General features: G+C 40.8%; 1 protein-coding gene across 3 annotated transcripts; it reads left to right on the forward strand.

Annotated features, from left to right (window-relative positions):
• The first annotated feature begins 778 nt into the window (after positions 1 to 778).
• Positions 779 to 23,283, forward strand: kif14 (kinesin family member 14). Of its 3 annotated transcripts, XM_030727426.1 has the most exons (30): positions 779 to 2,011; positions 2,181 to 2,435; positions 2,573 to 2,660; positions 3,349 to 3,447; positions 3,564 to 3,616; positions 3,730 to 3,760; positions 3,987 to 4,094; positions 4,368 to 4,484; positions 4,837 to 4,955; positions 5,078 to 5,250; positions 6,323 to 6,470; positions 7,418 to 7,481; positions 7,642 to 7,826; positions 8,134 to 8,236; positions 8,389 to 8,546; positions 8,665 to 8,812; positions 9,159 to 9,305; positions 10,300 to 10,432; positions 12,715 to 12,808; positions 13,066 to 13,207; positions 13,896 to 14,002; positions 15,048 to 15,148; positions 15,460 to 15,690; positions 15,834 to 16,021; positions 16,697 to 16,849; positions 19,557 to 19,679; positions 19,872 to 19,946; positions 21,863 to 22,010; positions 22,185 to 22,520; positions 22,790 to 23,283. In XM_030727426.1, exons 1-30 carry the CDS (start codon positions 978 to 980, stop codon positions 22,798 to 22,800), a joined length of 4,872 nt encoding a protein of 1,623 aa, XP_030583286.1. In that variant the 5' UTR covers positions 779 to 977; the 3' UTR covers positions 22,801 to 23,283. The 3 variants fall into 3 exon arrangements, 2 of the variants coding, with proteins under 2 accessions (XP_030583286.1, XP_030583285.1); XM_030727425.1 differs by having other exon boundaries at positions 978 to 2,011; positions 22,185 to 23,283; XR_004019883.1 differs by lacking the exons at positions 22,185 to 22,520; positions 22,790 to 23,283 and having other exon boundaries at positions 19,557 to 19,686; positions 21,863 to 21,993.
• Positions 23,284 to 23,503: the final 220 nt, after the last annotated feature.

Consider the following 23,503-nt stretch of genomic DNA (forward strand, 5'->3'; position numbering starts at 1 on the left):
GCTAGTAAATGACTAGGACTAGCACCCTGAAAATAATACCTTTGCTTGGTCCTGTGGATTTGAAATTCTGATTTCTAATTTAGATCATTTCTTTTCGAATTGTTGCATGCTTTAAGGCCACTTGTTCTGAGTAGTTGGATTGCAAAGCAGAGTCCAGTTTATATCATTCATCCTCATGCCCTTGTAGCCGAGCAGACCTGGCTTTGCGTGTGTTAGAGCAGGGTAATATTGCATTGTTCCTAAAGAAGCCCTTTAATCGCTTCCCATAGGATTCTGGGGTCCTCCACCGATGGAGGATGCATACTTCAAGCAATAATGATGAGCCGCAATAATGATGAGCCTCATGTCTCCACTAACATGAAAATACTATGAAATAAAGGCCAAAAAAAAAAAAAAATCAGTCTGTGATTTCATTTCTTCCAACTAAAGTACAATAGTTATTTTTTCTCAGAAAAACACTTTTGCTCAGTTTCTCAGGAGGTTTCATTCATACCTCACAGTCTTCCTCACTAGATGACATTTGAGACATTTCGTTTCTTTTCTTAACGGTAAAGAGCTAAATTTAGAAGGGATATTATGACCAATACATTTTTTCCACTGGTATGCAACCTCAGAACTAGTTACCGGTCAGTTTGTTTGTTTGTGACTCGGTATTATGCTGCCATCTAGCGTTAGTGTAATGTGCCTACATGTCTCGACCATGACGTCACGTAGCGCGTTCAGAGAATTCCGCCAATCAGCTGCCACTGACGGTGACCATTTGAAATTGAAGCGGTCAGAGGCGGAAGCGAGGAGAACATAAACAAAAGAAGTTTTGTTCGCAAGTGCGAAATTAAGAATTTATTCGAATGGCTTTCTATTTTTCTTTAACATACTTAGGTTTGTCTTGCGTGTTCTTTTTATGTACTATGTAGAGTAGAGAGCAGCTACCGCTATAACTTCTCATTATACCGTGTAGTTTTTAGCAGTCCACAGCCATGTCGATATTTAGTGTACAAGCGAGGAAGCACACCGCTTATTATGACAATCTACTGTCAACATCAACGTCCAGGACGCCCGGTCGAGAGCGCCTAGCAGAGCGAAAAGGAGCAGACACAACGCTGGGCAAAAGTGTGATCACACTCGGAGAATCTGCGTGTGAAGACAGCAGATCATCAGATAAAAGCCGCCCGGTAAACAGGACATATGTCGTGTGTGCTCTGTCAAAAAGCGGCAGCGGGCAGCAGACTCCTAATCGAGGCCGACTCACCCTACAAAGGCGGTCAAGGAGGAAGACGGGGGCTGAAACTGCGGAACAAACGGTGACAGACAGCAGCCAAAATACCACAAGAGCTCCAGAGAAGAGACTGACTTTGCAGCGCAGGAACAGAACTCCCTCCATGGACAAGAGCGGACGTGGGCAGCCTGGGGTCAGCGGTACCGGCCTGCAGTCAACTCCGAAAGTGCTCGGTGAACCTAACGGCAGGACACCTGTCTTATTCAGGTCTATGAGCTTAAGAGAAAGTGCCTCTAAGGGCAAATGCATGGAAACTGCGACCCAAGGGAGGCTGGGGCAGAGCAAGCCCTTCTCTTCTTCTTCAGGTAGAAACACAGACCAGGCCCAAACCTTTAAAACGCCTACCAGAAAGACCCCGTTTGAGAAAATCGCCAACAAACGAGATCTGTTTGAAAGACTGGCAGGGAAGGACGTTCCCAAGACAGTGTTAGTGAAATCTGCAAGTCTAGAAAGGCCAAAACCCCGTGCACAGCAAGCGGAAAACACTAAACCTGTTCCGACTCCCCGGATCAGCAAGGCAACCTCAGGTGTGCAAAGAGCTGATGCGACCCCGCAGGTGATGAAGACAACCACCTCAAACCAAAAAGGAGACGTGACCCAGGACAGGATGTCCAACCCTGCACCTAGTGAACAATTATCGCCCCGAACCAGTGAGGGTCTGAAGCAGCAGCACTCCTTTAAGATGGAAAACAGTGCTGTTACCGTGGCTGTCCGTGTCCGACCTTTCAGTGCCAGGTTTGTTTAACTACTGGGTGACTTGAGAAGCAAGCTCCTTTCAGAATATTAAGTGCTTGTTCTGGAACATCAGTGTATGACATACTGGCACACACTAGGTTTAGTGAAAAAAAAAACAAAAAAACCATCTTTCTGAAGTTCTGTGTTTGTGTGTTCTGCTGTGATGCAGGGAGAAGGCAGAGAAGTCCTTGCAGGTCATCTTCATGAATGGCCAGGAGACTGTTGTTCAGCATCCAGATTCCAAGCAGAGCTACTCCTTCACATACGACTTCTCTTTCTGCTCAGTGGATGCAGACGACCCCACCTTTGCCTGCCAGCAGACGGTGTATGAGACACTGGCCAAACCTCTGCTACTGAGAGCCTTTGAAGGTTTTAACACCTGCTTGTTTGCCTATGGCCAAACAGGTTCTGGTAAATCATACACGTAAGTGTATTCATTTTTTATTTACTTTACCACTGACACCTTTACATCAGTATTTTTGCTCATGTGGCCATATGTTTGTTTTTTGTTTTTTTGTTTTAACTTTTGAAATTTAATCTCTCAAACCGATTGTTTTGCAGGATGATGGGCTTTGAGGAGGAGGCAGGAGTTATCCCAAGATTCTGCCAGGAGCTTTTTTCTAAACTGGCCTCCATGAAAAATGAGGAGGTAAACTCTTCTTACACTTCCATTCTGATGCCAGTTTTGCTTGAAATGTTGCATCTTGTCCCAGAAAAGCATTCCCCTCTTGAAAACGTGAACTAAACATGACACAAAAAGTAAGGATATTTGTGTTTGGTATTTCTTTGAGTGGGGTTGAGATCAGGACTGTAGGCAGGCCGTTCCATCCTCTCCACTCTCAAATTCTGGAGGTAGTCTCTAATAAATCCCACTCTATCAGGGCGAGCGTTGTCATCATGAAGGATAGAGTTTAGTCCTAGACTGTGGAGATTGCCTCCAATGATAGAGAGAGAGAGCGCTCGAGATTCTGCAACCAGTGGCAATCTCATTGTCATCTCATCTCTGTCATTGTCAGCACCTAGGGTTCCTGAAGCTCCAAACAAGAGTCAGTATCAGAATAAGCTGTTTGGCTTTGGCAGAGAAGTTTGGCAAGTTTTTAATGTGTGCAGAGCACATACTCAGCTCTGCTGCTCGACCCACAAATGCATTTTGATTACAAATGTGGGGAAGGGGAAATAAACAGGTTTTCCAACAGTATCATTACAACCAATAAATAACTGACCAAACACAAATTTCCTTACTTTTGTGCCAAGTTTGTCCCCCCCCCCCCCCCCCCCCCCCCCCAAATCTGGCTCCATAAATTGTCAAATAATCTGTTTGGGTCCTTATATCTTAGGTCAAATGTCATGTAGAAATGAGCTACTTTGAAGTGTACAATGAGAAGATCCATGACCTGCTGGTGACCAGAGAGGAGCCAAACCAGAGGAGGATGCCTGTGAGTAGTTTCCTGCTGAGTGACGCTCACCCCAGTAGATGTTTTGATCCTATATTTGCTACTGTGGTTGAATTACCTGGGGAAAATGTAAAAAAACGAATTGATTTGTTTTCCAGCTGAGGGTGAGAGAGCATCCAGTCCACGGGCCTTATGTTGCTGAGCTCTCTGCGTAAGAAAACCCCGTCTTTCTTGTGTTTATATCATTCTTATTCACTGAAAGCTTCAAGAACATTCCTGAATGGTATGTTGTACAGAACTGCTCATTTTGCTGTTTCTTCACAGGAATGTGGTGAGATCTTACAGTGACATTCAGGTAAGGTGGAGCTGTTGTCTTCTTACAGTGCTTAGTGGGTGCTTTCAAGAACAAGACAGCGTTCATTGTCAAGAAGACAAAAAGCCCATTAACTGAATATTAATAGACTGACTGCCCAGTGAAAGGCTTATCATGGAGATGAGTGCTGAGGATACATTTCTACAAGTGAGATTTCACACAGAGAATCAATAATTATTATTTTTTTCTTCTTCCTCTTTATTTTTAGGGCTGGCTGGAGCTCGGCAATAAGCAGAGAGCCACAGCAGCCACAGGAATGAATGACAAGAGCTCCAGATCTCACTCTGTCTTCACCTTGGTTATGACCCAGACTAAGGTCAGGACTCTTAACGATGCCACCATATGTTTTTGGCCTCATATCAAAACAAACAGAAAAAAAAAAAAACACACTGCTTTAAAAAAAAAAAAAAAAGCCTAAAATTCTTATAAAAACAATATCACTTGATGTTATACCTCATTTTCTTTTTTTTGAAGTTTTCAGCTGAAAATAATACAAATTACACAACTTTAAAGTTAACATAGGAGCAAAACATGAATCATATGCTAAGTGCTTATGAGTCCTTTTGTCTGTGTGTGTGTGTGCGTGCAGACTGAGCTTGTGGAAGGAGAGGAACATGACCATAGTATCACCAGCAGGATCAACCTGATCGATCTGGCAGGCAGCGAACGTTGTCACGCTGCCCAGACCACTGGAGACCGACTCAGGGTACACACACACGGACATTACTGCCTGTGGTTATTGCTGCTCCAATAAGAGACCTCTTTTTGGGTCCTCTTTTTGTGATTGCATGACATTGAACCTCAAGTAATGACTAATAAAATCCTCTACAGAAGTCAGTAAGCAGTTAATCAGCACTTTAATTAACTGGTTATAAAATAAAATTGTTTGCTTGATTATGGCAGGCTGTGATTTTTAGATGAACCACTCCATTAATGTGCTGTGATTTGTAAATTATAATCTTTTCTGTTTCAGAAAACTGAGGTTTATTTGAACTGAGTTGGCCTATTTGTTTGTTCACTCTAATTTTATTCAAGATGATCTCTTTCTGTCATTGTAGGAAGGCGCTAGCATTAACAAATCCCTGCTAACCCTCGGAAAGGTCATCTCTGCCTTATCAGAGCAAGCACTGACCAAGAAGAAAGTCTTCATACCTTACAGAGACTCTGTCCTTACATGGTGAGGGAACAGCATGCTTGTGCACATTTCCTTTATTTGTAATCCAGCTTAATTGTTCTTTATTAATAAACCTAAAAATGTCAGCAATCACAGAAACAGTTTTTGTCTCTCGTCACCTGCAGGCTGTTGAAGGAGAGCCTCGGTGGTAACTCCAAGACGGCCATGATCGCCACGCTGAGCCCGGCGGGCACCAATGTGGAGGAGAGCCTGAGCACCCTACGCTACGCCCAGCAAGCCCGTACAATCATAAATGTAGCCAAGGTCAATGAGGACACTAGTGCCAAGCTCATCAGAGGTCAGACATCCATAATATACACACACAAATGTTTTGTGTACATATTTTGTTATAACTGCAAATGGTATTTTAATTAAGCTTATTTATAGGCGATTTTTATATCTAAGCCTTAGTGCTGTTTGTAAGCCTGCGGGTGCATGTCTGAATCCCCACTGCTGCTATAACAGGGCTTCAGTGATTCAGAGGCATATTTAAGGTGGTGTTGGGTTGATGTTAGATGTGGGTTGGTTAAAGCGTATGCTGTGACTTTTTGGAAAGGGGGGGCAGCAGAGTCTAAAAAGACTACTTCTCATTTTTATATGAGTGATTCTATTTTTAGTTCATTTTCCCCCCCTGTGGTTCTTTGTAAACCTAAACATCTGCCATTCAACACAAAGCCGTTTAATTTTTTATTTTTTTCGTTCACAACCAAAACCACAGGTGGATGTTCTACATGAAGCAGCTTCACAGGTGTATTCAGTATTTGTGCATTGGAAGAACCTCACATGCACACACTCTCATATGAGTATTTTCTGTCTGTCCTTCAGCTCCTCCTCCTCCTCTTTTTGTTTCTCTGTTAATGCGCGTGTTTCTTTCTCTTCATATGCGAATGTGTTTCTGCTAGGCGCTCGCTCCCCCGTTCCCACATACCCTCCTGTCTGTCTGCCCATTTATCCATCACCAGCTCTTGTGCTATCCAGTTGAAATTAAAGCCTGGCCCTAACCTTGCCTCCAGGCCATATTTATGCACTGTCAGTTGCACATGGTGGCTAACTGTCATGCAAGTATTATTTTTCATAAGATGATAGTGCTGCTGTTTGACGTTTTTAGCACTAAGGGGAGCTCTTGCTGTGGATTTCATTCATGACGCCTGTCAGCGGGAGACGCTCAAAGCGAATGTGACTCGGACACACAAACCAGGTCAATGCTGCTCAGTGAATCAACTTCAATAAGTGACAGCGTCGAGTGGTTCACAAATCTGAATATTTCTTGCATCTTCTCGGGACGTTTACATAAAAAAAAAAAAAGCTGACATTTGCTGCTGCATTTTTCTCAGTATAAAGGAATTTAGATAAGATGCTTTGTGTTTTAGAGCTGAAGGCAGAGGTGGAGAAACTGCGAGCTGCACAGATGAGCACCCAGGGCGTCGAACCAGAGAGTGTCAGGCTCTTCCAGCAGGAGATCGCCACCTTGAAGAACAAACTCTGCCAGCAAGAGAGGGAAATGATTGAGGCCAATCGGTCAGCATTACTGCCACAATCCTGATATTATTATGTGTATTTATTTGCGATGACTCAAAAATGAACAGTTTTTTTTCTGCAGCGGAGGTGGTCAGATGAAATCTAGAGAACCATAGTTTCAAAGCGACTCTTCATTCTCTCTTTTTATTTTATTTTAAAATTTTTATGGTTCTATCCATGTCAAAGTAATAGTATATTTGCAACTCTGTATATGTTTGCATGTATTTGCGCAGTTTACATACATATGCTTTACATGTGTTATAATTCAATAACAAAAATTTCATTCTCATTTTTATATGTTTTGTTTTTATAGGTTAAATCATCAACAACTTTATTAGAAATACAATATGAGAAGTAAAAATTTGCAATGTTGATGCTTTCTTTGTGTCAATTTTAAGCAGTTCAAAGACTTAGAAGTAGAGCCCAGCCAAACTGAATTTGGCAATTTAAAAATCTGATATATCGGCCAACAGATTTTTTTTTTTCTTTCAGACACACAAAACATATGTCAATTTCCGTAGAGTTTATCTGTGGTTATCTACAGGTCCTTATTTAGGTAATATGAAAATGCTGTTTAAAAATAATCTTGGTTTATTGTCACAAGTTGTGTGTTACTCATTTACACTCTGCATGAGTCTACTTGGATCAGCTGGTTGTGTTTGCTAGAGAAAAGCTGCAGAGTGCCCTTTGGTGGATAAACCATGCACCTTCAATACGCAACATTGTTGATGGGTGTTTTTTCCATCTCTTTACTTTTTTAATTTTTCATGTATTGGCCATTATAAATGCTGATATCAATATATCAGTTGGGCTCTAGAAGTGAGTGAGTCGGGGGATACATTTTAGATGTTTGTGGTAGAATTTGTTCTTATGTGATTATTATTATCTTTTTTTTTTTTTTTTTTTTTGCTTTTGGTTTTAAATATTTTTCTCTATTTTTCTGTCAGGGCATGGAGAGAGAAACTTGAGCGAGCAGAATTTCGCAAGCGTGAGGAGACCAAAGAGTTGCAGGTAATTTCTTTTTCAGTGTGACCTTTATTTCCTCTCTGCTCTTTCTCACTTCCTGCACTCACGATGCCCGTGTTCACACAATAATAAATGCTGTTGCTGGAGAAGAACCTTTAAAAGGGGGGGGGAAAAAGTATAAATAATTTTGGCTCCGTGTAATCAGAAAGCAGGCGTGACCTTCAAAGTGGACAACCGCCTTCCCAACCTGGTGAATCTGAATGAGGACCCTCAGCTGTCCGAGATGCTTCTCTACATGATCAAAGAGGGTCGGACCACGGTGGGCCAGCTCAAGTCTAACTCCAGCCACGATATCCAGCTGACTGGAGCCCTCATTGCTGACCAGCACTGGTGAGACCAAACCCCCAGAGAGGTGTTGAAAACGGTAGCATTTTGTTCAGCTGAATAGATGTTAGTCTGTTTGTAGTTTTCTCAGTCTTGCATGTATACTTATTCAAAGATGCAAAGAGTTATTATGATACTTGAAGTAAATTTATAGAACAACAGCTGCGAAAGAGATTATAGCTACATCACTGAATTTAAATAAACCAGTCAAAACTAAACCGAAGGATATGTAGTCTTTTTAAGATATTTGGCCACTATGCCTGATTGCATTTCAGTTAAAATATTTCATATTTTCTCATCTTTTTCCCCCCAGTGTTATATCCAACATACACAACACTGTCAGCATCATTCCCATGGAAAATGCCAAGACCTTTGTAAATGGGAACCTTATCTCTGAATCTACTATCTTACACCATGTAAGTAACGCATAGCATTCTAACTTTTGTGTACATTTATCATTGCCTTCTATTACTTACTGTAAATCAAATGCAATGGGCTGTCCGTGCAAGGCCCAAAGCCTTTTATAAACGATTTCTCTCCCGATCTGTGTCTCTTGTCCGGCTTCCAGGGCGACAGGGTGATTCTTGGGGGAGATCATTACTTTCGCTTTAATCACCCAGCAGAGGTGCAGTCTGGGAAGCGGGTATCCTGCTGGACAGGCGCAGGCGACGGACATAAAGATTTTGAATTTGCGAAAAATGAGCTGCTCGCAGCTCAAAGAGCACAGTGAGTGGAAAAGACCAGCTAGAGCTCTTTCTGATCAATTATAATCCCACCGTACCGGTGCTTAGAACACCAGCTGTCAAAATCTGAATTCCCTTTAAGCCATTTTTGTGTGTCCCAGGCTTGAGGCAGAAATTGAAGAAGCCCATCTAAAAGCAAAGGAGGAGATGATGCAAGGAATCCAGATGGCAAAAGAAGTGGCTCAGAAAGAGCTTTCTGACCAGAAGGTGCTTTATGAGGAAAAGATCCGAGCCCTGGAGAGAGAGCTGGTATATGAGACCTTCCTCCTTTGTTTTTAATATAAAGACAATCAAGCTGCTTATTATTTGTCTTCCTTTTATAACTATCAGTCTTTTTTTTTTTTTTTTTTAGAATTATAACTCTGTATTGGTTGTTTATTTGCAGTCTTTTTTTTTTTTTTTTTAATAGTGTAATGCTATAGTAGTTATTAAAAGTGAGGCTGCCCCCCCACCCCAGCCACCACCACCAAAAATAATAACAAACTAAAGCCTCAAATTGAAAATGGTGTATTTTATATAGATGTATTTCCTTTAAACTTGTGCACCATACTCCAGTCTATGCAGAATAGTGATAAATGCCAGTATGTTGTTTCAGAATGATGAGAATGAACGGAAGCGTCAGCAGGAGTTAGACCAGCAGAGGGTCGCCAGTCAGATGGCAGAGCTCAGGATGGCCAAACTGGAGTTGGAGCAGGAGGTGGACGTCCAGAGGAAACATCTCCGTCTGCACATGGAGACCCAGGTTAGGATTTTTGATTAATTAAAAGAAAAGAGAGGGGAGTTGAAAATTTACATTTGTGCACTGGGTTTTGTGTGGTCAAGAAAAGGGAAACTTACACACACACACACACACACACACACACACACACACACAACAAAATACGATTATTTTTTTAAATCATTTTACACTACTCATGACATTATCAACCTAGCTTTTATAAGTCATAGTTAAGTAAGTAAGCGATAAAAACACTGCTATTATACATGCCTTTGGGTTTATTATACAGATTGAGAGCATACTGAATCCCAGCCCTGCAAAGGTGAAGAACAAGGCCTGATCACAGTGCTCTGTGACCTTTCCATAACAATCAAAATAGATGATTTAAATTTGGCTGATCTGCGTTTATGGTTGTCTCCTGTATGAAAGTCCCACTTGTGTGTCTGCAATACCTTCTAGATCTCAGGTATTTCATTGTGAGGCACTGGTAGAGACAACCTTGCAGGGGAATTGGGCAAAATTAAATAAGAGATGGACAGTCTTTCATTATTTATTTTTTTATTACACTTTCTATGGATGAAAGTGAAAATAGCTCAGGAATGTGATGGCCTTACTTTCAATTTTTCCAGAAAGAATCTTCTTTTTCTTTTCTTTTCTTTTCACTAAGTAATAACACTAGTCTACAGTCAGAGATCCAGGGTGGGTGGCAAATCTGCGGTAGTTATTGTATGAAAAGAAATGCGTGATATTTTAAACGGAGCATATTTCAGTCAGCTCACATTTTTCAGTTTTCTGGAAGTAGGCATACTGGAAATCTATAATCATTAATTGTATCACCTCCTTCGTTTGCTCATTCTCATGTTTTCTGATGAAATGAGCATTAGCAAATATGCTGACTCTGGGTTTTATGCTAAACCATCTGGGGATGTGTTTTGAGCTATGGTGGAGCTTAGCTTCAGGCAGAATGTTTTAACCTGATGATTTTTAATATTGTTTACATTACCATGACTCACTCAAGGCTATGGAAGAGCATCGTGTGTGCCAAGCGAGGATTGTTGAGGCCCTGGAGGCGGAAAAGAAAAAGATTGGCAAAGAGCTGGAGGAGATGCAGAAGAAAAGAGCTTTAAGGGGAAACCAAGCACCACAAAATGGTGAGAGTTAAGTCACCACTGAACATGTAAGGATCACACCGTGTAAGTGGAGTTGTCCTGTGCAGCAGGAGTGTTACAGGAAACCTGTTTGCCAGGAACAGTAACAAAAACAAGTTTCATGGAAACAGAATAAGGCAGAAAGGCTGTATGGCATATTTAACTTGTAAGTTATGTTACGAAGAACTACATCAATCTACACCAAAAGCATATAATACTTTGTAATACAATTAGATTTACATATTTACTAAGTATTGAGTCGGAATCATATGCTTTCAATAGGAATTCCTTCCATGGCAATGATCAACAAATTATTTGTTTCTTTACTCTCTTTCCATTGAGAGTACGAACCTAATTCCAAAAAAAGTTGGGAAATGGCAAAAACATCATGCAATGATGTGCAAATCTCATAAACCCATTATTATTCACAAAAGAACATAGAAAACATAAATGTTTGAACTGAGGGGAAAAGTACCATTTCTTGCTCATTTTGAATTTGATGGCAGCAACATGTCTCAAAAAAGTTGGGATAGGACCATGTTTACCACTGCGTAGTATCCCCCTCTCCTGTTAACAAATGTCTGGGAACTGAGGAGAGCAGCTGCTGGACATTTGGGAGAGGAATGTTGTCCCAAATATTTTCAATTGGTGAAAAGTCTGGACTGCAGACAGGCCAGTTCAGCACCCAGACTCTCTTACTATGAAGTCACACTTGTAATAGATGAAGTATGTGTTGTGTTTTGTTTTCTTGCTGAAGTATGCAAGGTCTTGAGCTTCATCTGGATGGGAGCATAGGTTGCTTTAAAACGTGTGTGTGTGTGTGTGTGTGTGTGTGTGTGTGTGTGTGTGTGTGTGTGTGTGTGTGTGTGTGTGTGTGTGTGTGTGTGTGTGTGTGTGTGTGTGTGTGTATTTCAGCATTGATGGTGCCTTTCCATGATATTTGTGCTGCAGCTAATTGGTCATCACCGCACACTTTTGTTTGGTTCTATCATTTGGATGTGACAGCCCCTTCGGTGGCTCATTCTGTCCTTTCTGCTGGGTCTGCCTTGCACTAGGGTGCTGGTGATCTGACTCCAGTTCGGTGGCTGCTCTCTGGGGCGTGTATATATGTCCCATACTATATGTGTTGTACCGAGTGAATCGACTGAAAGGGAACGAATAGTTATGTCTATAACTTCTGTTCCCTGAAGGAGAGGAATGAGGTACAACACTAGGATGCCCCACCATGCAGCTGGGCTCGGTGAAGAGCGGCTATTGAACTGAGGAATGACTGTGATGACAGTGTTATATATGTGCAGGCGGAGCCACACATGTCATCACAGGTCATTTGCCTTAGAGGCGGGAATAGAGGTGTCTTCAGCAGGACACGCGAGGGCGTGATGTCCCATACTATACGTGTTGTACCTCGTTCCTCTCCTTCAGGGAACAGAAGTTATAGACATAACTATTCATTTCTTTGCAAGGTGCTTTAACCTGCATTCGTCAATGGCCCGGTGAGCTGTGTTCACAGACAGGGATTTCTGGAAGTGTTCCTGAGCCCATGTAGTGATTTCCATGATAGAATCATGCCTGTTTTTAATGCAGTGCCATCTGAGGGCCTGAAGCTCATGGGCACCCAATATTGATTTTTGGCTTTGTCTCTTGCACATAGAGATGTCTCCAGATTTCTGCAATCTTTTGTTGATAATATGTACTGATGATGATGAGATATTCAAAGTCTTCACAATTTTATGTTGAGGAACGTTATTCTGAAATACCGTAGTTCCAGAAGTTGAAGATGCAATATTTTGCAGATTGGCGAACCTCTGCCTATCTTTATTTCTGAGAAACTCTGCCTTTCTAAGATGTTATACCCAAATTATGTTCGTGACCTGTTGCCAATGAACCTAATTAGCTGCAAAATGTTCCTCTAGCTGTTTCTGTTTAGCATCACTTTAGCCTTTTGTTGCCGCTGTCCCAAGTTTTTTGAGACGTGTTGCTGCCATCAAATTTAAAATGAGCTGATAATTTTTGTGAAATGGTAAAATGTCTCACTTTAAACATTTGATTATTTTTCTGTGTTCTATTGTGAATAAAATAAGGCTTTATGAGAATTTCCAAATCTCTACATTCTGTTTTTATATATAGTGTCCTAACTGATGATTAAAGTTAGTGCAATTGTCTTAATGAGTAACTCGTTTCAACTGTACTTTTTAAGGTGAATCCCTGCTGCTACTAAGTAAAGATCATCTAAGTAAAAATGTTTCCTAACTCTGGGCTGTTGGTTTCTGATTTCTCTGTTGCAGTCTCTCCACAGTGGGATGCCATGAAGTTGTCCTTGATGATCGAGGAAGCCAATAAAATCAGTGCTAAATTGAGGAAACACACAGTCTTCAGCAGGTAGGGGAAAAAAACGAGGATGGGCACAGTTCACATATGTGAACAAACACAAAAATGATAGCCCCCAACGGGGCTTCAAAATAAAAGCATGTAAAACTATTCCAGTAGACGCCAAAAATAAAATTGTAAGCTGTAAATGAACATATTACAGAGCATAAGAATTATTTGCATTGTGGCTGTGACAATTCAGAGAATACTAACTATTGGCCTTTGTTGTAAATCAGTATGTTTATTGACTTTACTCTCCACCATTTTAGACATGAAAGCTCGGACAATGAAAACGAGAAGTGCGATGGTGTGCTACAGGTGCGGGTTCAAAACACAAAGCTGGGAATTACCACTTTCTGGAGTCTCGAAAAGTTCCAGAATAACATTGCTGCCATGAGGGAGCTTGAACAGGTAAGTCTTAGATCAGTTCTGCATTCACAGTCATTACTTTCTTGATTGAGGAACTGGGTATCTTGCAGTTATATGACGCCTACCTAATTAAAATATAAGGAAGCTACTTTCGACTGCTCCCTTGTCACAAAGAGTCGCCACAGCCGATAGCCCCAGGTGTTTGATTTGGCAGAGATTTACTTCAGATGCTCATCTTGAGGGACTTTATTTTGAAGCATTGTAGAGGTTATACTTTTCTAACTATCTGTAGAATTGTAGAATTCCCCAATAGATTTAAGTTCAGGATTCTTTTTAATAGGGAGCCTATGGGGAATGACTTGATTTTAGAGGCAACTTCAAGCGGCAATTCAAGGAACTGCAGTTTTTGGCACTTAAATGCTTTTTGGATTTTTCGGCTGCTTTGCAGACTAGTGATGAATTAACAGTACGTTTCAGCTTTCTTTCTTAATTTAACCAGTGTTCTAGTAAGACAAAGCAGAACTATTCAGCCAGCCAGGCTGTCTCTTCCTTGTTCTGCAAATTCAGAGCCTGACATCACTTGCGAATTTCCTAAGTGTTTGACCTTATTTATAGTCCAGAATGGACTGTTTTATGCCCGACAGAGGGATGCTGCCTCACTTTGCGATGCTTTTCTCATTAAGCTGAGTAAATGAGACTGGACATGTCATCAGCAGTTTATTCACCACAGGGGGATTCCACCTCTAAAGATGACAATGTGTTTTACGACCCCGATGATGAGTGGGAGCAAGATATATCAGCCTCTTCCTCCACCGCCTCCTCTTTTTCTCGCCGAAGGTAATTATCCTGCTCTCCCCATCTATAAATCCTTCTTGCTAGCACCCTACATTTACATAAGATTTCAGGGAATTAATAGGTATTCTTGTTCAATTGCTTAAAATATGGTGGCAGGAAAGTTTTCAAAATCACTGCTTGTCCCTGAGGGGTGTGTGTGTGTGTGTGTGTGTGTGTGTGTGTGTGTGTGTGTGTGTGTGTGTGTGCGTGTGTGTGTGTGTGTGTGTGTGTGTGTGTGTGTGTGCGCCAATCTTACTTTTAGTTTAACCTTATCTGAGCTTGTAGGATGTGTAGCTAAAGAACAAATAAATATAGGTGAACATTTTTGTACTGATTTGCAAAACACACACATTATGACAGTCATAAGATCCCCACACTGCGGGGGAAAGGGTTCACTGATTTTTACTTTTAATTTGTAACTCATTTGTATATGGAAAGTTGAAAACTGGTAACTACTTTTTAGAAAGTTTGGAGTACTTTGGTTATTTTTACAGTCCTGCCAGTTTCCAACATTGTGATTTACAACCTGGCACATATTTCATGATATTCAAACAGTCCTTTTTTAAAAAAAATTTTTTCCCTAAAAGTTTCTGCCTGAAAAATATTCCCCTCTTCAATGTATTTCTTCTGTTTATTAATTTTCACATCCACGCGGGTAAAGCCAAGGTGTTTAGAAACGGTGCAGTAGGTCTCTATTTCTCACTCCACATCCCTTAAACCAAACATGCACACACATCACCTGTTGTTGTACATGCAAAACCGCCAACATTTTCCCATCACATTGTTGATTTTTGTCAAGCAGTCCCGGTGTTCCCAAACTACCACCAGATGCAGCCAAATGGAACTCTGCACAGGCTCTGTGGCTCCATCACACTTCTCTCTTACTCCATTAAACTTCTACCTAAACAATCATCACTATTTATTGACCTGTCCACCTCTGGGTTTCTCCTGCAAGTGAAGTTTATTCTCCCCTACATTTGACAAAAGTCAGTCTAAATGTTGAGTGTTGGCAGCATATTGACCGAGTTTCTGGCTGGTTTGGATGTAGAAGCAGGAGTTTGCTGAAGAGCAGAAGAATCTCAGGACGTCTCTATGAGATCCGGGTGCATCCCATTCAGAGCCTCCACAGTGGCTCCTCACAGTCTGCCGGTAAGACACTGAAGAAAATGCGCATGAATTATTTAACACCATATTTAAAAAAAAAACACATTTATGTCTGTGTAATCATTTGGGCTGTCAGTTTTTTTTGTGAGTATCCACCGATATTGATGTTTTGAGGGGCATAAAACTGCAAGTTATTTTATTTGCACAAAGATATTAGAATTTCTAATATGCAATATTGTTTCTTAAATACAAATATGCAGGATTGTATGCAACATTCAGTGCTACAGCTTAAACCCTGCAGTACACTTGATTTTTGTGACAAATGAACATTAACAATATAAATGTGCCTCACCCAGGGTTGATTGGTGCAACCAAACCCCCCTCCGTCCACTCCAGCATCACAGACCCTGGCATGCCTGGCATCTGTAAGGAGTTAGTAGGCCAATCCCTGGCCCGTCTGCGTAGTTCTACAGGGACAGAGGAGAGCTTGGCAGATAGGTTAATCTCAGATCTAAACCTGATATACATGGCGGTCCAAACCATATCTGACCAGTACGACAGCCTGGATGATGACAGCCAGGATACTGGTGAGTTCCAATCAACTTTATTATGTTAGTAAATCATATTTTCTTTTCTTTGCAATTGTTTGATATTGGATTTCTGGTTAGGTATTTTTCTTTATTGCATACAAACTGGTGCTTTTTTTGTTTTGTTTTTTTCCTTCCTGTAGTATTTGTGGGTAATTTGGTGGCCCAGACTGAGCTGGTCAAGGCCACGACAGCCATAGAGAATGCAGTGTTGGTTACCATGCAGTGGTTGTCCAGTGTTAAACCCTCCTCTGGTGTGCTCTACACGACTGCTGAGGAACTTAAATGCCAAGTCAAGAAAATGGGAGGGTTCTTCCAGATGCTGATTCAGGTAAAACCTCAAAAAGTAACACACATTAAAGTGACAGTACAGAAATTTTCCAATTCCTGGCAGATTTTTTGCTTGGTGGCAATAAAAGTAAAGGCTTAGCTAGTCTACCTGCAGATTGTGCCATTATTCTGCAATCATTACACTTACTCCTTACTAGGTTCAAGCATTAAGTCTTTTTCAACTTTAAAGTCTATGCATTGACATGATGTTGGGGTTTTCTTGGCATTTGCAGGATATGAATGAGTCAAAAAGAGTGCAAAATCTAAGCTGACAAATGATTTTCAATTTTGCGTAGTTTTGAGACGAGGTGGCTAATCAAAATGCAGAACATTGATTGACGGGTCTTAGCTCTGAGCTGTTTGAGCTCTGTCTATGGAAATGGCAAAGCACAGGGAATTCTCAACCTTGAAACCCCAAACAGAACATGAATATATGGAAACTAAATCTAAATTCCTTACCAGTCTCAGCACCTAAACACACAATTTTCCCCTCTCAATCCTTACTTTTAATATTTTCTAGCGTTTTAATTTATTTACTGCCCCTTCAGACTTTGTTGACTGTTGTGTTTTCTTGCTTTTATTGATTCGCTATTAAATAAATTTTAATTTAACCTGTGTATCAGTTTGTTTATCCTGACCTGATGCTGAGTGAAACATCCCTCCCTCCCCCATCCAGGGTTGTGAATCTGAGATCACATCAATGGTGAAAGAGGCTCGGAGGAAGAGTAGTCAGTGCCTGGATGCAGCTTTGCTTGCAGTTGGCCACATGGCAGTGGTGACAGGCATGCCGTTGAATGTCATGGGGCTGGGCACGCAGGCTACGGTCAAGGTAACACCACCAATAATTTAGTAGCAGATATCTCTGTTTGGGCACCAGGGTCCACTGTACTTAAGCCCCCTCATCATACCAGAGAATCCAGTATTAGTTGTATGAATGTGAGAGTAAAGTAGTCATGGTGAAATGAGTGCAGCAGTGCTAAAGTTTCACAGTGGTATGCAAAAGTGTGGATACCCCTGATAATTTTCATGATTTTCCTTTATAAATCATTGGGTGTTTGGGTCAGCAATTTCAGTTAAATATATCATTTAGCAGATGAACACAGTGATATTTGAGAAGTGAAATGAAGTTTATAGGATTTACAGAAAGTGTGCAACAATTATTATTAGGCAAGTGCCTAAGTTTGGGCACCCTTGTCGTTTTATTGATTTGAACATCTTTAGCACTAATTATTGGAACACAAATTTTTTTTTTTTTTAGCTCATTGACCTTTGACCTACATACACAGGTGAATCCAATTATGAGAAAGGGTTAAGGTGGGCAATTGCAAGTGTTTCTCCTCTTTACATCTCTGAAGAGTGGTAACATGGGAGCCTCAAAACAACTCTCAAATGAGCTGAAAACAAAGATTGTTCAATATCATGGTTTAGGACAGTGCTTCTCAAATAGTGGGGCGTCTGACCCTGTGAAACATGCAGTTTCCACTGTGAGGGACTGTGAGGAAATGGAAGACCACGGGCACAGTTCTAGTTAATGCCCGAAGTGGCAGGCCAAGAAAAATCTGAGATAGGCACAGTCACAGTCAACCCACAGAGCAGCTCCAAAGACCTACAACATCATCTTGCTGCAGATGGTGTCACTGTGCATCGTTCAACTATTCAGCGCATGTTGCACAAGGAGAAGCTGTATGGTAAAGTAATGCAGAAGAGGCCTTTTCTGCACACACCACAAAGAGAATCGCTTGAGGTATGCTAAAGCACATTTGGACAAGCCAGCTTCATTTTGGAATAAGGTGCTGTGGACTGATGAAAATAAAATTGAGTTATTTGGACATAACAAGGGGCGGTATGCATGGCGGAAAAAGAACACAGCATTCCAAGACAAACACTTGCTACCCACAGTAAAATTTGGTGGCGGTTCCATCGTGCTGTGGGGCTGTGTGGCCAGTGCAGGTACTGGGAATCTTGTCAAAGTTGAGGGTCACATGGATTCCAGTCAATATCAGCAGATATTGTAAAACATCTGTTTCTTGAGAACAATGATCAAGAATCAGTGAAAAGGTTGAAGTTGCGCTGGGGCTGGATACTTCAACAAGACAACGGCCCTAAAGGAACAAGCACAACGTTCTGGAATGCCCATCTCAGTCCCCAGACCTGAATATTGTTGAAAATCTGTGGTGTGATTTAAAGTGGGCTGTCGATGCTCGGAAACCATCAAACCTGACTGAATTGGAGATGTTTTATAAAGAAGAATGGTCCAAAATACCTTCGACCAGAATCTAGACTCTCATTGGAAGCTATAGGAAACGTTTAGAGGCTGTTATTTCTGCAAAAGGAGGATCTACTAATTACTGATGTAATTTTTCTGTTGGGGTGCCCAAACTTGTGCACCTGCTGAATTTTGTTTAAATAATTATTGCGCACTTTCTGTAAATCCTATAAACTGTATTCCACTTTGCAAATATCACTGTGTTCGTCTGCTATATGATATTTTTAACTGAAATTGCTGATCCAAACAACCAATGATTTATAAAGGAAAATCATGAAAATTATCAGGGGTGTCCAAACTTTTGCATACCACTGTATGTCTGAGGACATAATAAAAATAATCTGGTCATTAACAGGTCTTAAAATTAAGTAACCACAACCTCAGATAAACTGCAAAAATTACACTACATTGTTTATTTGAAAAAAAGAAAGAGGGGAAAAAAAAAAAAAAAAAAGCCCAAATGCAGAAGCTGTGTGCGGAAGAACTAAGTACACCCTTACTGGTTTCATAGGAATTAAGAGGGGAAGTAGCAACCAAGTGCTGCTAATCAGCTACACTTGATTAATTGATCATCAGCACGTGTGGTGACCTTTTTGTAAAAGCAGATGTTTTGCTAAGGATGAAAGACCTCAACAATGATCTTAGAGAAGCAGTTGTTGCTGCCCATCAGTCTAGGAAGGGTCATAAGTTAATTTACAAACAGTCATTCTATAGTGAGAATGATTGTTCACAAGTGGAAAACATTCAATTTTCCCAGGACTGGATGTCCTACAGGCCGCAGTGGGCCTGTAGTTCATGGCGGTACAATTGGAAAAAAGACTAAACAAGTTTGGTTTGTTTGACAGAGCTGCAGTGAGAAAGGCTCTTCTCTCTCAAAGGAACATGGCAGCACAGCTTAGGTTTGCAAAGTTGTAAATGAACAAACCACAAGATTTCTCAACTGTCCTTTGAGCAGTTGAGGCCAAAGTGGAGATGTTTGGACATAATACACAGCACTGCATTTGAAGAAAATAAGATGAAATTCCATTACACTTAATGGAAAACTAATTTGTTGGTAATACATAAATGGTGCCAAAATAACAAGTTAATTACAGTTTCAGTTGGGATGTAGTGTTTACACTCAAAAATAAAGAATACCTTGTATGTTTTTTTTTTTTTTTTTTTGGTGTGTGTGTGTTTTGTAGCTCCGGTAACTGACTGGAATAATGCCATCAAAAATATGGTCATAAAATGTTATTTGTGTTACTTTATGATTTGGCCATCTTTTTAGCGTTCAATGGTCACGCGTGTGCTGAAGGGAACCGATAAGGGTGTGCGCTCCCTCTTGGAGGAAAGCCTCACCATCACCAGGGAAATGCAGAGAGAGGCCCAGCTGTCCGGTCCCAGAAGCCCAGTAAGAGGTTACTCATTTATTTAAAATGGTGTGACTTTTGTCCTCCCCTCATCTGTAGCAGAGAAATTATATTCTGTTTGAGTTATTCTAATGTTATAAACACATTTTTGGTTAAAGACTTCTCTGGTGTGTCTATTAAAAGAAAAAAAACTTTGAGTTTCTACCCGTGATACCTGTCATCTTTGCTCACAGGTCCTGCAGAGTCTTAAATCAAAGGCTCTTGATTTAGCGCGTGCTCTGCAGAGCTACATGCACTGCCATATTACAGTAAGTTTCACCTACAGAATAACATCTAAATGAGTAGCCACTAAACCCTTAATCTTGACAAAGTTTTAAAGTTTATTATTTTCACAATATTGTTTCATATTGTTTCAAAATTGGGGAAAGGAAATAATTGCATCAGCTACCAGCTTTGTGCAGCTTCAGTACAAAATTATTGGCTCTTGCTTGGTTTAACCACAGCGAAAAGACAACAGTGCGTGCTCAGCTAAGCGTCCTGTATGCAAAGGTTAAAAACGATCCTCCATCTTGACACAGGCTTAAATGTTACGGATTAATACCCGCTACCACAACAGCACCATTAAAGATGCCACTCAGCCTTTATTGCTCCTGTAAAGCTCAGTGTGCCGTAATCTTATCTCTCTGCAGTCATCCCTTGGCGATCGTTCGCGTAATGAATGTGTTGAATGAAGTGGCATAAGTCACAGCTAACGGGCACACAAAGTAGCAGGTTTTTTCTCTTTTCAAACCAATAATTGACACATGTAGGCAGATAGGTCTTATGCTGCTCACAGTGTTGTTGTAGTCAAATAAAATTTAAAGTAGCTCTTGGAGGATATATTTCAAGGTTTTTCCCCTCACTGCCGGTAAGTGTAACAGAGACTTGAATCCAAAATGTTTCGACTGATTTGGCTGAAATAATTTCACTTTTTACAGAAGAATCTGTTTGACTCAAACGCTGGCTGCCATTGTCGTTTTACTTTTCTCTAAAAGGTGTTCTGCCCACCCTTTGAAATATTATTTATTTAAACAGAATTTGGGAGGCAATCTTAGTTGCATTTAATTTAAATTATACACATGCTTGTTTAATGTAAGACCAATATTTCACAATATGCTAACAATAATGCATTTATCACTTTTTTAAAAAATTTCACATTATGTCTTCAAGGTTTAAACTTGGTTAGTTTTCTCACTTCATTTTTTTTTTTTTTTTTTGCTGCAAAATCAGATTGCCAAGCATACCAATGCTGTCCCCAAAACCTGCCATAAATGTTGCCATAAGACAGTCAATCAGTCTGCAATTGAAGGTGGTCAGATGACAATTATATGTAATCTGTTTCTGATAATACTGGAATTACCTGTGATAAATTGTCTGTTACTGTCTGCATAGACAGAAATTGATATTGCGGGCTAAAAGCTAGGTGGCCACAGCTAGATGAACGAGTTCGCACGTGGGTACTTGAACAACGCGCTGCCGGGAGAGGCTTGTCAACAGTGCAGTTGCATCTCCACGCCCAGGTAATTGCCAAGGAAGTGAACATAAATGACTTCGCGGGAGGACTTTCTTAGTGTTACCGCATCATACAGCACAACCGCCTCTTTATCAGAGCAAGGACAACAATGTCCCAAAAACTGCCGGCAGACTTCAAGCGAAGGTCGACAGTTTCCGTGAGTTCGTTGAAAAGCATGTCACTGAGCACGTGACGCTGGATCATATTATTAACATGGACGAGGTCCCCCTCATGTTTTACATTCCCATGGCCGAAGTTTTCTGAATGACTGTTAACGTAACATATTAACATACCAGACACGTACTCAGTTCGTTGTATATGCGTCATGTAGCTGAATGTGTTGAGTTAGCATACCGTAACCCTATTCGGCCTCTTGATCTCTAATTCATTATTATTTTTAAATTGCCTTTCAAGATAAAGTGTGTTCTCGGTCTCGGATTTTATCAAATAAATTTCTCCGACTTGTATATGTTTTTTTTTTTCTTCTGTATTATGCATTTTTTGGCTGGTGTGACTTACAGTCCGGAAAATACTGTACCCAATATTGGTATAATCTTTTGTGAATTTTGTGTGCATTTTAATAGATGAATTTGTGGCTTTTCGTACATTTTGTCCTGTTTATTTGCTTCATCTTGGTTTTCATTTTGTGTATGTGCAAATGTTTCCAAACAGGAGAGAGAAATGGAACCACAGGAGGTAGAGGAAGGGGAGGAGGAGGCCTTAATTTCACTTTCACAGAAACTGAAGACATCAACCAAACTGTTCCAGTTGAACCAAGCCATTAAACAGCTGCATTCCTCTCTGTCTACAGCCTTACAGGGTAAAGCTTTTCACTCAGTTTCTAGTCACTTACACCAATGGACATCCCTGGTGGGCAAAAAAGGTCAAAGCTAGTTCTTCCAGATTGTTTTCTGATTGTACAGTGGCATTAGTAGATTATAAGAGTTTTGATAAATGGTTTGCCAGTCTATCCCTGCTGTCCTCCTTCTCCTAGGAAAAGACAGAAACTCTGACCTCAGCGTCTGCAGAGAGATGATCTCTTCTGCCAAGGCTGCTGAAGAGCTGATCACTGGCCTTTCCAAGGATGGAGCAGAGGCCCCAGCCCTTCAGCTTCCCTGTCTTCAGACCGTAAAGTCCGCACGAGATGAGCTCCACTCTACCCTGCAGTCCTTATGCTCTCTGTGGAACCAGCAGGAGGAGGGAGAGAGCAGAAGTTTGGCCAGTTTTGAGAAGGATACAGAAGAAGAAAGCACAACCAAAGAGAAAGCTGCCACTCACACTACTGTTAGACATCGTGCTGTGAGCAAGATTGTGTACTCCCTCGCTCCAGGTGTGCAGTCCAGTGGTAGCCCGCACTGGGTCTAATGCAGGGGTGCCCAAACTCCTGGTTTCTTAATTGGAGAGGAAGGTGAAATGTCAAAGTGACATTTCGCCTTCCCCTCGTGTTAAGACGGTTAAGCGAAATGTGAAAAAAGTAACTTAAAGGGCCAAATTGTTTGCTGTTTTTGACATCAATTCGCAGACAAGGAGTAGGGGGCGGGGCCGGGAGTTTGGGCATCCCAGTCTAATGTGTATTTGTGGTGTTGTGTGCCGTTTCAGGACTGACTTGAAGAAAACTTCAGCATAGCTCTCCACAAGCTGTACTCGCACAACGCGACTGCACACCAGAGCAACCTACAAGCATATTACTTCTGTATAAATGCATCATTAAGAGTAACTAGCTGCACAGATAGTGTTGTTCTATGCCAGGTCATCACGACTTCACTGTTTTTTGCATGAAATGATTCTTCTGCTGGTTTTTCTTAATTCAGACATTCAAATTAAATACTCAGGTACACTGCTTTGTAAAGGCCGTGTTTCCCCACTGAACATGTTTCATTTCTTGGTTGAAGACAGTTTGTTGTCTCATACAGATCATTTCATTTGTACATTGAATAATTTGAATTGAATTGAATACATTGAATTAAATTCTCGATACACATATTTTGACACAGCACACTTTTAAGTCCTTTTAGTGCTTTATGTATTTTTTTTTTATGTTAAAAACAATGCTACTTGTGATACAGTAATATATGAATGTGGTTTGTATTTGCAAAAGATCCAAACCTTTTATCTTGAAGGATGCTATTCAATAAATCATGTTTCAAATCACTTTACTATTTCGCGACAGTGCACCAGAGCAACAGTTCCTACAACTGTATTATGGTACTTCTGATGTAGTACAGAGGTAGCTTTCCACCGGGGGCAGAAGTGTAGCACGTTTGTAAAGAGAGCCAGTTGTAAATCTGGGTCACCTGTGAATTGTGTGTGTTT

This window comes from Archocentrus centrarchus, chromosome 4 (genome assembly GCF_007364275.1).
Source record: "Archocentrus centrarchus isolate MPI-CPG fArcCen1 chromosome 4, fArcCen1, whole genome shotgun sequence".
In the NCBI taxonomy this organism is placed as follows: Eukaryota; Metazoa; Chordata; class Actinopteri; order Cichliformes; family Cichlidae; genus Archocentrus; species Archocentrus centrarchus.

Bases quoted from the DNA above. Each gene is read 5' to 3' on its own strand.
- kif14 (XM_030727425.1), top strand. From the start codon at position 978: ATGTCGATATTTAGTGTACAAGCGAGGAAGCACACCGCTTATTATGAC. The intron at 7,482-7,641 runs GTAATTTCTTTT...CCGTGTAATCAG, and splicing joins AGGAGACCAAAGAGTTGCAG to AAAGCAGGCGTGACCTTCAA. The intron at 12,809-13,065 runs GTAGGGGAAAAA...CCACCATTTTAG, and splicing joins AAACACACAGTCTTCAGCAG to ACATGAAAGCTCGGACAATG.